At 38.5% G+C, this 16369-nt stretch overlaps 1 protein-coding gene across 1 annotated transcript in view; it reads left to right on the top strand.

The window, feature by feature from the left end:
- Positions 1–13627, top strand: part of LOC107601920 (serine/threonine-protein kinase Nek1-like) — a 30426-nt gene extending 16799 nt beyond the window's left edge. Inside the window, exons 26-30 of the mRNA XM_016294281.1 lie at positions 6018–6157; positions 6261–6601; positions 7899–8032; positions 8578–8710; positions 12463–13627. Of these exons, the coding sequence (XP_016149767.1) occupies positions 6018–6157; positions 6261–6601; positions 7899–8032; positions 8578–8710; positions 12463–12476 (762 nt within the window). The 3' untranslated portion in view covers positions 12477–13627. The remainder of the gene's footprint in view (positions 1–6017; positions 6158–6260; positions 6602–7898; positions 8033–8577; positions 8711–12462) is intronic.
- The last annotated feature ends 2742 nt before the right edge of the window (positions 13628–16369 follow it).

Here is a 16369-nt window from a genome sequence, read left to right as displayed (position 1 = left end):
CGATTTTTGAAGTGTGGATCCGTGCACACTCTAATGGCTAAAATTGCCCACAATCCATTGCGCTTTGGCGAAGGATTCGGTCCAGACCTACAAATACAAATAAAATGCTTTAAAAACTACAAACGTGGCGGATGTTACTAATAATCAACATTTAACCTGGTAAAAAAGTATTTATTTATTGTTATCCGTGTTATATTTCATCTGCAACAGTAATGTGAACTTTTATAAACATCTATTTGGTCGTGAACTTTTAAATGCATCATTATGCAGAAAATATCAGCAGAGTTCTCCGCATGAAAGACCAGTGACTGGCAGATCAACGAGCTACTTCTTTTCTCTCCAGTACGGTAGGAAGTTAAATTAAATAAAATGGAGTTATATTAAATAATGTCCAGGCTAATCCATGCTTTATAATGGGAGTGGATGGTAGCCCAAAATTTGAAGTCCAAAAAATTGCACCCATCCATTATAAAAAGTCCACACGGCTCCGGGGGGTTAATAAAGGCCTTCTGAAGTGACACGATGCGTTTGTGTAAGAAAAATATCCATATTTACAACTTTATAAACCTTAATCTCTAGCTTCTGCTAACTGCCGTACGCTCGTTCACGAGGGAGTGGCGTCCAGTGGATGACGTAGGTGTAGGATAAGCTCCGGTGAGAATATGCTAGTCTTGCGAGAAACAAGTTTTGTTTACAGTGTCCTCTTGGCTTTTATCGAAATCGTCCGACATTTTTCTGTACAAATCCTCGTTTTGTTCTAATTCGTGACCGGTGTTTTGTTTTGCTCTCTCCTCTGCGCTTCCACGTTCGTCACTTCCGCGTTCGTCACCGCGTTTGCCTACGTCATACGTACCTATTCGTCTGAAAGAAGAATGTCATATACACCTAGGATGGCTTGAGGGTGAGTAAATCATGGGGTAATTTTCATTTTTGGGTGAACTATCCCTTTAAGACTGGTTTTGTAGTCCAGGGTCACATATAGCCTCACCCTGCGTCTCAATGTTCATACTATCCATCCTAAATAGTATGTGAGATTAAAATAAGTGTGTCCCAAAGCATAGTATGTTGAAAAGAGTATGCCAAAAGTCTCCGAATGGTCTACTATTTCAGGTCGATTTTTGAAGTGTGGATCCGTGCACACTCTAATGGCTAAAATTGCCCACAATCCATTGCGCTTTGGCGAAGGATTCGGTCCAGACCTACAAATACAAATAAAATGCTTTAAAAACTACAAACGTGGCGGATGTTACTAATAATCAACATTTAACCTGGTAAAAAAGTATTTATTTATTGTTATCCGTGTTATATTTCATCTGCAACAGTAATGTGAACTTTTATAAACATCTATTTGGTCGTGAACTTTTAAATGCATCATTATGCAGAAAATATCAGCAGAGTTCTCCGCATGAAAGACCAGTGACTGGCAGATCAACGAGCTACTTCTTTTCTCTCCAGTACGGTAGGAAGTTAAATTAAATAAAATGTGTAGGATGTTAACTGTGATAAGATGATTGACAGGCCAGTTTACAGTGACCGGGTGCGTGTAACTATGTGACAGAGCGGTCCGATAAAGACGTAATTGTGTGACGTGATAGTATGTCCCAAAGCTTGCGTACTCTTTTACTACACACTCAAAAGTGTGTACTTTTTCCTCACCAAAAGAGTACATACTTTAAGGACGTAGTATAAGTAGGCACATTGAGACGCAGCATATTACAGAGCATAGTAATGGAGGACCCCACAGCTGCCATTTATCACACTAATTACAAGAGATAAGAGATCACTAAAAAGAGCAAGAGAAAGACTGAGGAAGAAAGAGATGGCACTATAGCAGGAAAAACTGATGGCAGCCTTCGGTAATATGTAGCACTTAGCATAGAATGATAGAGGAGCTCAGATTTGTACATCTCATAGAATTTTTTTTGGGGGGGGGGTGATTTTTTTATTTGTTTTCCACAGACTGAAATTTTAGTTTTTGCGCACATAATGGTGTGTGCATACGAGCATAGGCATATGTATGAGTGTGGATGTGCCTCGGGCCATTGCTGTGCTGGATGGACTGCTGAATGTGTGTGTGTGTGTGTGTGTGTTTGAGCTCCTGAGTGGAGCGTTATTAATGCGATTCTTCCACATCCTTGATGTGCCAGTAAACCAAAGGACTTTGCGCTGGCCTGTGTACTTTTTCGCCCACCCCACAGGCGCACATACACAAATACTTTTCTTTGCCCTCACAAAAGCACATTAACATTCACACCCACGCCCACACTTTTGCAAACACGCCCACACATTTGGCCTTTTGGCTTGCTTGCACCCAACCCTCTGGACAACTGGACAGTCAGATCACACACACACTAAATGCCGTCTTTCTCAGCGCAAGCTGCCAGTCTGTTTAGCACACTTCTCCACTGTGCAAGTGCGAGAACACAGTGCGTCTATGTACCGACGGCTGTGGTGGAGATGGATGACTGCGCCGATATTAAAGCCCTCCTCTGCTCTGTGGAGACAATTTTAAGTCCCTGCTGGGTGTTAAATGGCTAAATCGTTTTATTCCTGCACACGATTCAGATTGAATATATTTGAACTGCAGCTTAGAGATTGTGCTTGTGCATTTTTTTTTCAATTCATATTGATTAAAGAGCCATTTTCTATACTTTTATAGTCCAATTAAAATGTCAAGGTTTCTTGCACCAAAAATAGTTTTAAGCTACTTTTTATGACAATTCTCAGCTCTCCCAGACCCTTAAGGCCAATTTATACTTCTGCGTCGAAGCTACGCCGTAGTTTATGCATAGACGCACACCCATACGCCGTAGCCTGACGTGCACCTCTCCAAAAATCTAGCAGCGCGTCAATTCTACGCGGACCGCAAGTGCTGTGATTGGTCTGCAAGAACCCCTCCCTCCATATGTACTTGAGTTTTGTGTGTGTTTGTGCACTTATATTTTAATGTTACACCTTCTTATATAAAATAAAACAAAGCAAAGAACAAGTGTTTTAATCATGTTATACTACATAGCATTATACATCAGTAGTTGTCCGCAACAAATAATGTTGATCTGCCGTAGTACAAGTCCTTGTGCAGATTGAAAGAATGCCATCTCCTGTTCCGTTGTTGTCTCCTTTTGGTAGTTTTAAATAATGATTTAATGATTTGATATTTATTTACTGCCTTCACGGCTATAATGCTTCTCCGAGGAGCCGCTTCTTCTTCGGCTTTTGCCGTGGTACTGCGGGTTACACCAGCAACATGCCCGTGGACACTGCATTCTAGCGGTTTGCATGTGTACTGCACGTTGACGCGGACAACGATGCAGAAGTATAAATGAAAACTGACGCATAGCCTACGGCGTAGGTCCGACGCAGAAGTATAAATCAGCCTTTAGAACTAAAGATGTATAATAAGTGTTACTTTTTTTCTGATGTTAAAATATTTTCTCCTATCCTAGCTTAATATGCAAAATCAACAGTTGTGTATAAAGTACCTGAAAGTCATACTCAAGTAAAAGTACAGATATCTTACCAGAAAATGACTTTGGTAGAAGTTGAAGTCACCGTTTAGAATATTACTTGAGTAAAAGTTTTAAAGTATGTGATATGTATTTTACTTGAGTACGAAAATTATTTTAATCTTAAATGTACTTAAGTATTGAAAGTAAAAGTACAAGTTAATGCAAAATGGAAAAGAAGCAAATAAATATATATTAAAAATGTTCATACACAGCTTGAGTAGAAAGATTGTGTTCAGTTTTAACTCTTTCTTCCATTTTGTATTTTTGGGTAAGAATATGAAGCACTTCATCCGGTACTTAGCGTCTTTCATTCCAACATAAGAAAACATTTCTGGAATGTGCATCTGCAATAGCATTTAGATGTATTTACACAGTTTAATGTATCTCAGAGGGGACATGGATGCATTTAAACTGCAGTTACAGATGCATAAATAGGCCTAATGTTTTGTTTTTAACATAAAATATTGAATACTGATATTTGAAATAATTAAAAACATGAAAAAAATTGTCGAAATGTGAAATTGAAACTGCCAGTAGGTGACAGCAAGTGACTGTTAATGAGTGAGTCATTGAGATTCAACCGATTCATTCAAACGACTGATTCATTCAGAAACAAAGCATTTGACTGTGTTAATGAGTGAATCACTGAATCATTTATTCAACCGATTCGTTCAAAAAAGCTGATTCATTCAATAAGTAAACATCGTCCATTGCTCAGAGACGCAAAACAGTGCTGTGATCTTTGTTTGGAACTATTTTCATTTGCAAAATTGAGCAAAAACAAGCAATATTATGTCTAAAATGTAAGTCACTTATTGCTTTACTGAACTTGAATAAAATGATTAATAAATGTGTTCATGCTGATATCTGCAGAAAACTCTTTGTGTGATATAGATTAAGTTAACTATATTCAATTATATAGACATAAAAAGCATACCGAAGCATTTTTGCCATATACAATTTATGCCTGGAATTTTGAGTTTTAATAGACAAATAAATCAACGTGCGTGAACTCTGTGTGATTTGGTGATATAGCCTACTTGATCATGTCCGATCGCACATCATTACAACAACATATTATTTCAGACGATGCTGTATCGCACACCCCAGCCTTGACTTGAGTGGGAAATGAAATTACCAGCGGTTGCGCGCACTTGTTTGCACATGAGCAAAGGTGTTTTTAGGAGTCTTAACTTGTAGACGCCAGACCACTGATTCATCAAACCTGCTTTCCTGCAGTCCGTGTTCTTCAGACTTCTGACTATTTTGTAGTAAGTAACTAATTTGCTTTGGGGAAATGTATTGGAGTAAAAGTATACATTTTAATTAGGAAGTGTAGTGGAGTAAAAGTTGTCTGAAATATAAAAACTCAAGTAAAGTACAGATACTCCCAAAAAATACTTGAGTACTGTAACAAAGTATTATTACTTTGTTACATTACACCACTGAAAATCAACAATATGTAAATTGATTTACTAGTGTTAAAGTCAGCATGAAATGGAAATTCACCCTGTCTATGTTCTATAATGTCAATCTTCCGGTGAAAAAACAGACTTCTCTCTGGTGACGTATGTTGGACTTTATTGGATCATTTAATCAGCTTAAACCTCTTCTATTTCTTACAATCAACTGCAAGCGTGCATTTAGATCTGCCTCCATTCAATCAACAACCCATGAAGTGACCCACATCTCACTAAGTTTCACTTGAAAGAATCTGATGCTAATTCAGTTACATCATTACTTTTAAAAGTGTTAACACTGGCAGTGTGGCAGTATCAAAACATTGCTCTGTTTGAACATCCTGACCAGGCTAAAAGCATTGGTTAAAGCAATGTTCAAGTTTGGGATGGGACTATATGTTTGGAAATCTTTTTAAAACAATCATTATGCACTTCATTTTGCACTTAAGCTTTAAAATGGGATGCTTTTTGCTACTGTGCTTCTAAGACTTCCATGTAAACACCCTCTTCACTTGTGAGATGAATTGAAAAACAGTGCTTATTTAAGTTTGCTGTCAGGTGCAATATAGTTGGCTCTGCCTCATCCTTCAATGACAACCTCTGCACAGCCTGCATTACATTGTGACAGGTTCACAAAACAATCCACAAAGAAATGTGCTGCACAAACTGTGAAGGTCAGACTGAAATAATCAGGGATGTTTATTTAAAAATAAACTTCAAATGCTTGTTTCTAACATTAGGATCCTTCTGTCTATGCATAGACACAGGTGCTACCCCACAGCACAATGTTTGCTGAACTTCCTGAACCTCTGAGATAACAAATGGATTTTTTTTTTTAAATGTGTCCTGTCATTTACATGCTCACGGCTGTGACAACACAACCATGCTTACAGGTTGAGCCATTTTTGCAGCTTATTTTTCATAAATAGTTTGAGAAACCTGAGGAGGGAATTTTGCATTTGGAGCATTCGAGTATAGAGTTTGCTTCAAAAGGACATGAATATTTCTTATCTGTAATGTTTGATATCACTTGTGTGTGTTCTATCAGATGCTGAGGACGTGCTCCTTACCAGACCTCAGTAAAGTATTCAGTGATGCTGCAGAACCTGAAGTTGCAGTTGCTCCTGACAACAACCTGGAGATTGAAGATCTGGAGGATAAAGCGGATGAACAGTCTGAACCTGAGGAGTAAGACACATAAAACATGCATGCATGTGCACCTTCTCTCTCTCTCTGTCTCTCTCTCTCTCTCTCTCACACACACATTCACTTATGACTGTGTCTCTCTCAGTGTGTACGAGGATGATGATTTGAGGGAGCTCAGAGCATCTATGGAGAGGCTTCTCCAGGAGCAGCGCAGTGATGAAGAAGATGATGACGAAGAGGACGATGATGGCGGTGGATCCAACAGTAGTCCAGCTGATGAAGAGGCAGCTGGCCTTAATGGGTTGGCTAGTGCTGGTGTTGACAAATGCAGTCCAGAGGAGGAGTGTTTTAATGGAATGGCTGAGGAAGATGATGTTAGCCATGGTGAAGAAGAGCCAGGAGGGCCAGTTACTAACGGAATGGAGGTTGAGGAGGATGAAGAGCAGAACAGTAGTGAAGGCCAGCTCAATGAGGAGTGGCAGTCTGGTAATGCCTCCATAAACAGCTGTAAATGCTAACCATATCCACAAACAGAGCACAAAGACTGAACGCATGGCCAAAAACAGGACCGATCAACTGCTATCTGCATCCACAGATGCAGCATTACGGCTAACAAGATCCACAAACATGTCCGTGGACACAGCATAACACAGCAGCTAACCTTAAAATCCACAAATACATCCGTGTGAACAATACAGCATCTTACTGTATCTGTCAACACAGCACAACAGCTAACCATAACCGCTAACATAGTGCAACTGCTAACTGTAACCACAGTGAAACAGCTAACCTCTACTGTTAGCACAGCACAACAGCTAACCACATCTGCTAACACAGCACAAAGCTAAACACATCTGCCATAACAACTGCTAGCACAGCACAACATCTAACCACATCTGTTAGCACAGCTTAAAAGCTAACCAAATCCACTAGCACAACCGAAACTCTAGCTACATTCGTTAGCATAGCTCAGCAGCTAGCCACATCTGTTAACACACCACAACAGCTAACCGTAATCGTTAACACAGTGCAACAGTTAACCCCATCTGGTAACCCAGCACGACATCTAACCACATCCGCTAACCTGGTACAACAGCTAATTTAGTCCGTGAACACGTCACATCCGTTAACTCGGCGCAACAGCTAGACACAACTGCTAACACAGCACAATTGCTAACTATATGCACTAAAACAGTGCAACAGCTAACCATATCATCTAACATAGCACATCTGCTAATCACATCTGGTAACGGGGCAAAACTGCAAGCCACTTTAGCTAACATAGCGCAACAGCAAACTACAACACAGCTAACAATTGCTAACTGCATCTGCAAGCTCAGGTCAACAGCTAACAAACACTTTAAATGCAGCACAATAGCTAATCATGTTCATAAAAACAACAGCTAAATTCAACTGCGAACACAAATGTTGACACCATCCACAAACACAACTAAACAATTACTGACTACATTAACAAGCACAACTCAATGGAACTATAACCCAAATACAACAAACAAACATCATGTTCAACTGTTGCTAAGCTCTCTAAAAATAAAAACAAGTACTGTGTTTATTGAGCTAAAGATATTGTTCTGGCTAATTGAATTTGATGATTGATTTGGCTTTGTATGACTGGGGTGTGGAATGACATTGGCAAATAACACTTTCAGTACTGACATAGGTCAGCGTAGTATTAGCAATATTCCACAACAATACACTCTTACTGTGTGAACTTTGATAGATTGTAGTATACCTTTATCTCTGTGCATGTGTATGCATGCAGATGACAGCGAGGAAGAGGACGAGGAAGACCTAGAGCAACAGGACAGTATCTTCAGTCGTCTGGAGGAGCTGCGGTTCCATCTAGAGCAGGCCATGGGCTTTGAAAACTTCATTCAAGCCTACAACAAGATCAAGGTCTGAGTTCCTCGGTTTTGCATTAAATGTCAACTCTCACCATGTCTCCAGTGAGATTCAGTGGTTTTGTGCCCGGGTGAATGCATTGCGGAAATACTGCATAACTAAGAGGTCTTTAGTGGTCAAACACCACCAATAACAATGCAGCTATGTACTTCTTAGATGAGGACACTTATACATTTTTAAAAACCAAGTTTTGTTTTTAGCCGTCGTGTTCATTCTGGGAATTAGATACAGATGTTATCCTTAACCTTTAAGAATGTTAAATGTGCTGCCTTGTGATGCTTTTTATATAGTTTGTCACACTGGAAGTGCAGAAAACTGCTGTGATTTGCTGTAATTTATGCTGCCGCTTACAAAAAAAAAACCCTTCGGTTAAGAAACCCTTAGTAACAGCATGAGATTAGTAAATGATGAAAGAATCTTTTATCTTTGGGTAAATTATCCCTTTTAGAATGTGGTTGCACCTGGCACTGGGCTTTATTATTTGACTTTATCCAGCATATCCAGATTGTAATTTGTATGAGTTTTGTTTGGTTATTTAGGCTATTCATGAGGATGAAGATGAGAACATTGCAATGGGCTCCAGCATGGTGCAAAGCATTTTGGGAACCAAGCACCAACACTTGTATCCTAAAATCCTCCATTTGGTGATGGCAGATGGCGCTTACCAGGAAGGTAAAGTGTGTGTACACACACATTCTCACTCTCTGATCCATTCATGCACCATTTCATCTGATGTTTTTCATACAGTCGTACCAGTTCATTCAGTCAGATCTTTGCAGAAATCGAGCAATGTAACATGAATGGGTGTAAAAGAGTGCAGTGTGAATCAAGCACTTTAGAGAATGCCCTGAAAACACATTCTTAAAGAGACACATTCTTTTTTTATTTAGACATAGCCTGCCTCTGTGTGTGTGTGTGTGTGTGTGTGTGTGTATTTATGTATATGTGTGAGTGTGTAATTATGTACATATATTTTGTAAATATGTGTATGTGTAAATATATATGTAAAATTTATTGTTGTTAATAATAATGACTGTTTTTTATTAAAGGGGTCATCGGATGCCCATTTTCCACAAGTTGATATGATATTTTAGGGTCTTAATGAAAAGTCAATAACATACTTTGGCTAAAATTTCTCAATGGTAGTATAAAACAACACCCTTTTAACCTGTCAAAAACAGCTCCGTTTACAGCAACCCGTTTTGGTACATTTCCCTTTGAAGTCTTTACCTGAGAGACTGTAAACTTTAGCCGTATTCATCATGAAACTTGCTAACTAGCACATTATTAGGAAAGGCGATTTGCAAAATTAATTTAAAAACCTTATTCTGGAGGTGAAGCTGGATCATGAATGATTCGCACAAAGGTAGATGCATTTAGGTAGATCGGGGACGCATTCCCTTCAAAAACTAAAGTAATCCACTGTTTCTTCAGCGGCACAGATGTCGGGAGTAAATGACAACTGCTATGTTCATTATTACATCCAACAACAAAACACCTCAGTCTCTTAGGAGACATTCTTGTCTACCCCTGCTCTGGCACTGAAATGGCAGACTGATGACAGCTCACTCAGGGCGAGTCGAAGGTAAAACGCCAGTGTCAACTATCGTGGGAGGGGCCTTGGCCAGTGTGACATCACACTGGCAGGAATCTGAGAATGGCTTGATTTAGAAAGGGGTTTGGATTTATAGAGATTAAAAAAAAAAAAAAAAACTGGGGGGGTTTTTATCATAGGGTGGTTGTGTACACACACTGCCAAGACACATTTCAGTTCAAACATGTAAAAGTTAATTTTGCATCCAATGATCCCTTTAAATTATTACAACAAAATAATATTTTTATTACTAATAAAAACAATATAGTTATGTAAACACTAAATAATTATGTATTATTCTGTATAACGTATTCTTATTTAATTATCACTTTTATTATTAATAATAATAATAATAACAACAACACCATATACACATAATATGCCTACCTTCCCAAGCTATTTTTTCCTGTTTTTAGTCTCTAGCCTTACAAGCCAATAACAAAAATTTGCCAAAATTATTATAAAATGATTTGATTTTTATATTTTTTCCATACTATAAATGTATTTATATATAATTTTATTATTATTATTGTTTATAATAATAATAATAATAATAGTAATAGAAATACAATATAAAAACATGATACAACAATGTACTGTTCAGCTCATAAAGGGATAGTTCACCCAAAAATGAAAATTCTGTCATTAATTACTCAGGCCCTGTTTACACTAGTGTGTTTTCGTATTAAAACGCATAACTTTTGCTATGGTTATGCCTGTCGTTAACACTACTTCGGCGTTTTCGACCCTTAAAAACTTTAGAAAGCGCTGCAGACCCTGTTTTAGTTGGAAAACTCTAGGGTTGAGTTTGTGTAAACTGACCAAAACGGAGACTTTTGAAAATGATGGCGTGGCTGCCCACATTTGCTCTGCGTATCCTTGACGACCGTGTAAACAACATCATGCTCATTGTTGTACCATAGACATGTATGGCTGCGATCCACTCCACTTTTAGAGATGCATTCGCAAACTTCCCTAAGCACTTCCCCTCGGGGGAATCCCCACTGATTTTGAAGTGCGTTCCACTTCGTGAAGTGAACGAGGGAAGTTTATATGGACAGACCCTCGACCCCTCGATTTTGATCGAGGGAGCGAGTCTGCTTCATATGCACACTTCAGGCCACTCCACAGACCACAATGCAACATGATTATGACGTCATCACAGATCGCGTTCAATTTATCCCCACCCCAAACAACTCTATAATATATAAATTATTATTTTTTAAAATTTGTAACAGCCCAGGCATACCTATATACATATAGAATGCTGCACAAAACAAATTCGTAAGGGGAAAAATGTAAACAATAAACCAACTCTATAGCAGATTCTAAGTGATCAAGGGCTTGGGATGTTCCAGTTCAGCCCATTCCAAGGGTTCCGCCAGAAGTGGGCACTCATGCAACGTAATCAATGACGTACATCCGAGTGAATGAGATGGAGGGAAGTTTGCGAGTGAAGGGCATAAAAAACGGACTGGAACGCAGCCTATGGCGGTTTTATTGGGCGCACACACCTGGCCCGAGGTTAACTTCCGGTCTGTGTTTATTTATCGGTCTGGCTAGTGGAGCCAGCTACAAATGCAGTTAAAGTGATGAGTAATGAAGTTGGGCTCAGGTTGTTGTGCTGTGGGATGTGTTTCCCATACAGCGACCCGCCACAATATCAAAACTGACTGATTTTCCAAAAGGCTTTGTTGAATAAACATGAGCACGTACTGCACGTTTAAAAATCTAAATGAGGCGTGGGTGTTTTTATATCACTGTATTTCTGAAGGAAGACTGTCTTTAGAAAATTTTTGATGTCATTTTCATTTCATCTTGCATGTTATATGCCTCATAAAGCAGGGCTTGTGAGCTCAGTGCTGCTTTGTGTACAGCCGATACTGGGGACACCTCTGTTTCTCCCGCTCTGCTGGCAGAGAATGAGTTAGCTTTTTCAATAAGTACGTCTACATAGCAAACATATTTTGCTTGTTATCAAAAATAATCTACTCTAGAGGGACTTGGCTGTTGTTATTGATTCTATTTGGAAGTCTACCAGAAGTTAAGTTAGGGCCACAAAAGCATGCATGCGCAGTAACATTTGTTTATATTGTTGCCTTAAAACCTTCTATAGGTAGAATCCCATTCGACCACTCCAAGCACGTAGACGCGTCCGCTATCTAAAAAATAGGGCATCTGCCTATACATATCTATGGTTGTACCTGCATGAATGGTCATGTGACATGGCGATCGTTTCTGAAACGCAGTGAAAACGCCAGTGTAGACTTGGATTGATTTGTAGGACTTTGTAACCTTTGTTCATCTTCACAAATTAAGATATTTTTGATGAAATCCAAGAGCTTTCTGACCCTGCATAGACAGCAACAGAACAATGGACCTTAATGACAGAATTTTCATTTTTAGGTGAATTTTCCCTCAAATGTGTACAGTTCATTCACTAGTCCAAACAGAGTGAAATAGATTAGCTGTTCAAACAAGCAGTGCCTCCCCTTGTAGCAGATGTTTTCAGCACAAGACATGCTGCGTAAGTCTCTGAGCAATTCCAGGGCATTTGGGTCAGGTCACATAATTTGGGTTAAGTTGCATACATGTGTCTGCTTGTGTATGTAGCAGCCTCTGATTGATGTGAGGGTATTTCTGGCATTTACACTGTGTGTTCAAGGCTAACTCCTAATTATGGACTTTAATGTGACCTCTGACATCAGGAATATAGCCTGGAAGTTTTCTTAAGATCTCAGTCTCGTAAGTGAGTTAATTATTATTCTTTAACAGTTCCTCTGTTTCTTTCTCTTCTGCCCCACTCTCTCGCTCTCTCGCTCTCTCTCAGATAATGATGAATAGAAGTTATTCATCCATGCCGTTGGCAGCCTTGGTCAATCTGCTGGCAGGCTGAAGTGTTCCCATGATGCACTCTGACAGTCTGAGGAGGTGCATGTCGGGGAAGGGGGGTTTGAGAGAGAGGGGGTAAAAAGAGAAATGGTCCACTCAAGCATGGGCAGTTTAAAGTCCACGGTTGACTGTAGTTCTACTTCCATATCTCAAGTCACTTGAGCACTACTTTGTAAATTTTGTGCATATAAATGTGCTGTGTATAATAATATTTAACCAAAGCGTAGCCGAGTGTTAGCAGGCGAGAAGAAGTCTCCGACAGAGATGTACACGTGTGTACTCCTAGCTGATGACAGACTGTATGTGAAATGCTGCTCGTGCTGTATTCACAACAGCTGAAGCCATGGAAACTGCTTTTTAAGGCTCTAGACTGGCCAGGGAGGTCTAGTTTAGGGGTCAGAGGTCAATTATCTGCCCAATATCAGGTGCTCACGCACAACAGGCAGCGGGTTCTTCTAACCAGCTGTCTACCTCAGAAAACAGATTAGTCTAAATGTCTTGTCTAAAAAAACAGTCTTCTCAAATTTTCTGAACCTCTTTTTCTACTTTTTACACCTCGTTAACATAACATGCTCAAATTATTTAGCCTTAGCTTTCAAGATTTCTTACCGGTAAATCTTAAAGCATTATTTCAGGATTTGGCGAAACTGTTATTTAGGAAGTTACTATGCAGATGAAGTCCTTATCGGGGTTTTTAACGTGATAGTTCACCCAAAATTAATATTCTGTCATCATTTACTCCCCCTCATGTTTTTTTGTCCATCACATGGAATGAATGGGGGCCACAACAACATTGGACCCCATTGACTTTCATTGTGAAGAAAAAGTCATACAGGTTTGGAACTGCATGAGTGTGAGTAAATGATGATAGAATTTTCATTCTTGGTGAACAGTCACTATAAGAGCATTTATAAATGCTGTGCACATGCTTTATGCATGTTGTATGCAGCTGCACCTCCGGTGGGTTGTATTAAATGACCTCTGTGTTTTAGTTGCTGGCAAAATGTGGTACTTGAAAGTGTACAGAAAATTGTTAAATAATTTGCAAGCATTACGGTTTGTTTGCATGTCAGAATATGTATATCTTTGTACTGAGAAATAAATAAACGTAATTTTTTTCAAAGAATGTGCCTGTGTGTGGTTATTTGGCTATAAAACACTCCGCTTTAAATGTGAAGCAGCTGAGCTCAAATCAGTTGCCAATATCTATTTTCAGCTACCTAGATGGGGGGTATTTCTTCACCTATCTGAATCCTGACTGGTCTAGTGAGCTGTCAGTCAGCAACAACCTTGCAGCTGTCACAAGAATTGGCTGGAAGCATGTAGGGTTTTCCCCTTATCGCAGAACACCCGTGGATTCTCAGACAACCACAAACTATTGTGGGTGTGTGTGTGTAAGTTGTGTCTTTGCCAGATATCTTGAGTCACGTAGTTGCAAGCCTCTACAAATTCATTCATGTGTATTTCCACCAAGATAATTGAACATCCACAAAAGATTGTCACTGAATACAATACTCTGTTCAAATTGTTTACTCAGCAAGGACACTTTGAAATTGATCAAATATGACAGTAAAGACCTGTATAATGTCAAAAGATTTCGATTTCAATAAATGCTGTTCTTTTCAACTTTCTATTCATCAAAGAAACTTGATAACTTTGTATCACAGTTTCCACAAAAATATGAAGCAGCAAAACTATTTTCAACATTGATAATAAGAAATGTTTCTTGAGCGGCAAATCAGCATATTAGAATGATTTCTGAAGCATGTGACACTGAAGCCTAGAGTAGGCTACTGATGCTGAAAATTAAGCTTTGCCACCACAGGAATAAATTACATTTTAAAATATGTACAAATAGAAAACCTTATTTTAAATTGTAATAACATTTCGCAATTTCTCTTTGCACCTGAACAGCCTCATCAATCATGCTATTTAATTTCTCCCTTATTCAGCAAAAAAAACAGTTTGAAGTAGCAGTAAAAACACTTTGCCCTCAACTACCACCACTAGCCTTTTATTTCTCACTCTATTTTGTGCTTTGTTTGGCATAAATTCAGTTGTGTGTTGCATTATATCCATTGTCACAGTTAATTATGCCTGTTTGAGCTTCAGCTCTGTGCTATGCAAATACATCTACCTGATCCTGTGGGAGATTTAAATTACGCCATACAAAGAAGCACTGATGGATGAAAGAATATATTTTTATTCTCTTTATCATGGCAGCGTATTACTCTCATTTGAGTGCCTTTTAATTTCAAGCAAGATGTATATATTGTACCGCAATTTTAGAAACGCCAGAGCGTCGTTAATCATATCGGTACGGTTAATGCTTCTGAAATGCTTGCAATTAAAAAAAAGCCAATGTTATTAACTATTTATCATCTAAATGACTATTTACAGATATGAGGATACTCCTTTACCATTTCAAGAGAAACTTGGGCTCATGATATAAACATTTAATTGATTCATTGCATTGATATAATGTTCAATATTCATGGTCAGGAGTCATGGAGTTCGGGAGGATTCTTAATCACTGGGAATGTTTAATATGTTCATGACGGATGGGGTGAGGGCAGTAAGACAGCAGAATGGATTGAGCACGAAAAAGCTGTTATCCTCGTCTCACCCTCCGTTCCTCTAAAATCTTTTACCCATTTATCAAATCCCAAGGGTTGAGTTAATTGACTTCCTGGTTTTGGTTCCCAAAAGGCGATATGTGAGTCAATGAGGAAGATCTCCTATGTATATATGCAATACATACATATTCACGCTCTGTTTGCCATGCACACACATGAATGAATCGTTTTTGCCTCGTATTGGAGTAATTTCATGGATGGCTTTGTGCCTAATATGACAAGTGTTTTGCCTGAAGGTATAATTTTGCAGAGTTTTTCCCTTGATGGGAGTTGCAGATCTGGTTTATTTGTACAGTCTCTCTATGGGCTTCTTAAACTAGGTTAGATTGTGTTAAAACCCTCCCCCACCTGAAGGCAGATTAATACTGCTCTTTCATTAACCTCTGCACTATTAACCATCTCTGGTGTGGAAACAGACATTCAATATCCCGTTGAAGTCCTGCTGAGACAGGAGCGTGAGGTTATCAATGGTGCGGGCTGTAAAGCGTGTATTGATAGATGTATTGGAGTGGGTTAGAGAGGGAAAGAGAAAGCAGGATGTGTTGGATGATGAACTGTGGAGAACATTTGCTGCAAAGTGTGTTTATGTAAGGAAATTGGGGAGTGTTGTCACACATTTTGCTTCAAAGTCTAAAACTCAGTTTGTGCTGTGTCAACCCTTTATATAATGTTCCCATATTTCTCTCCAATAAATTAATTAAATCTACAATTTATCCCTAAATTGTGTACATTAATGTCAAGTACAAAGGGTGCTGTTGTTATAACCTACAACACACCACCAGGATAGGGAGTAACACTGATAGAGAACATGGACAATTTAAACAGGTTACGTTATGATGTAATCCCCTCAGAACCCGCAAAATCATTCATAATTTCATTGTCATTTTTTTAATTACAAAATTCTGTACTATTTTGTCTAAATTAATTAAAAATGAAAAAAAGTGTGGCACAAGTGAATTTAGGCATCACATTATTCTAAGTGTTTTCAATTTTTAAGTGAGTGTTAGATGATGATGATTAAATACATCTATAAACTATATAAATACATTACCATTCACTAGTTTGAAGTCAGTAAGTTTTTTTTTTTTTTTTTTTTTTAAGAAATTCATACTTTTATTCTGCAAGGATGCATTAAATTGATCGAAAGTGACAGTAAAGATATTTATAATGTTACAAAATATTTTTTTGTTTAAATGCTGTTCTTTTGAA

The sequence above is a fragment of the Sinocyclocheilus grahami genome, unplaced genomic scaffold (assembly GCF_001515645.1).
Source record: "Sinocyclocheilus grahami isolate Dianchi unplaced genomic scaffold, SAMN03320097.WGS_v1.1 scaffold315.1, whole genome shotgun sequence".
Lineage (NCBI taxonomy): Eukaryota > Metazoa > Chordata > Actinopteri > Cypriniformes > Cyprinidae > Sinocyclocheilus > Sinocyclocheilus grahami.
Note: the sequence above shows the minus strand (reverse complement) of the source record. Positions and strands in the feature narration are given on the sequence as shown.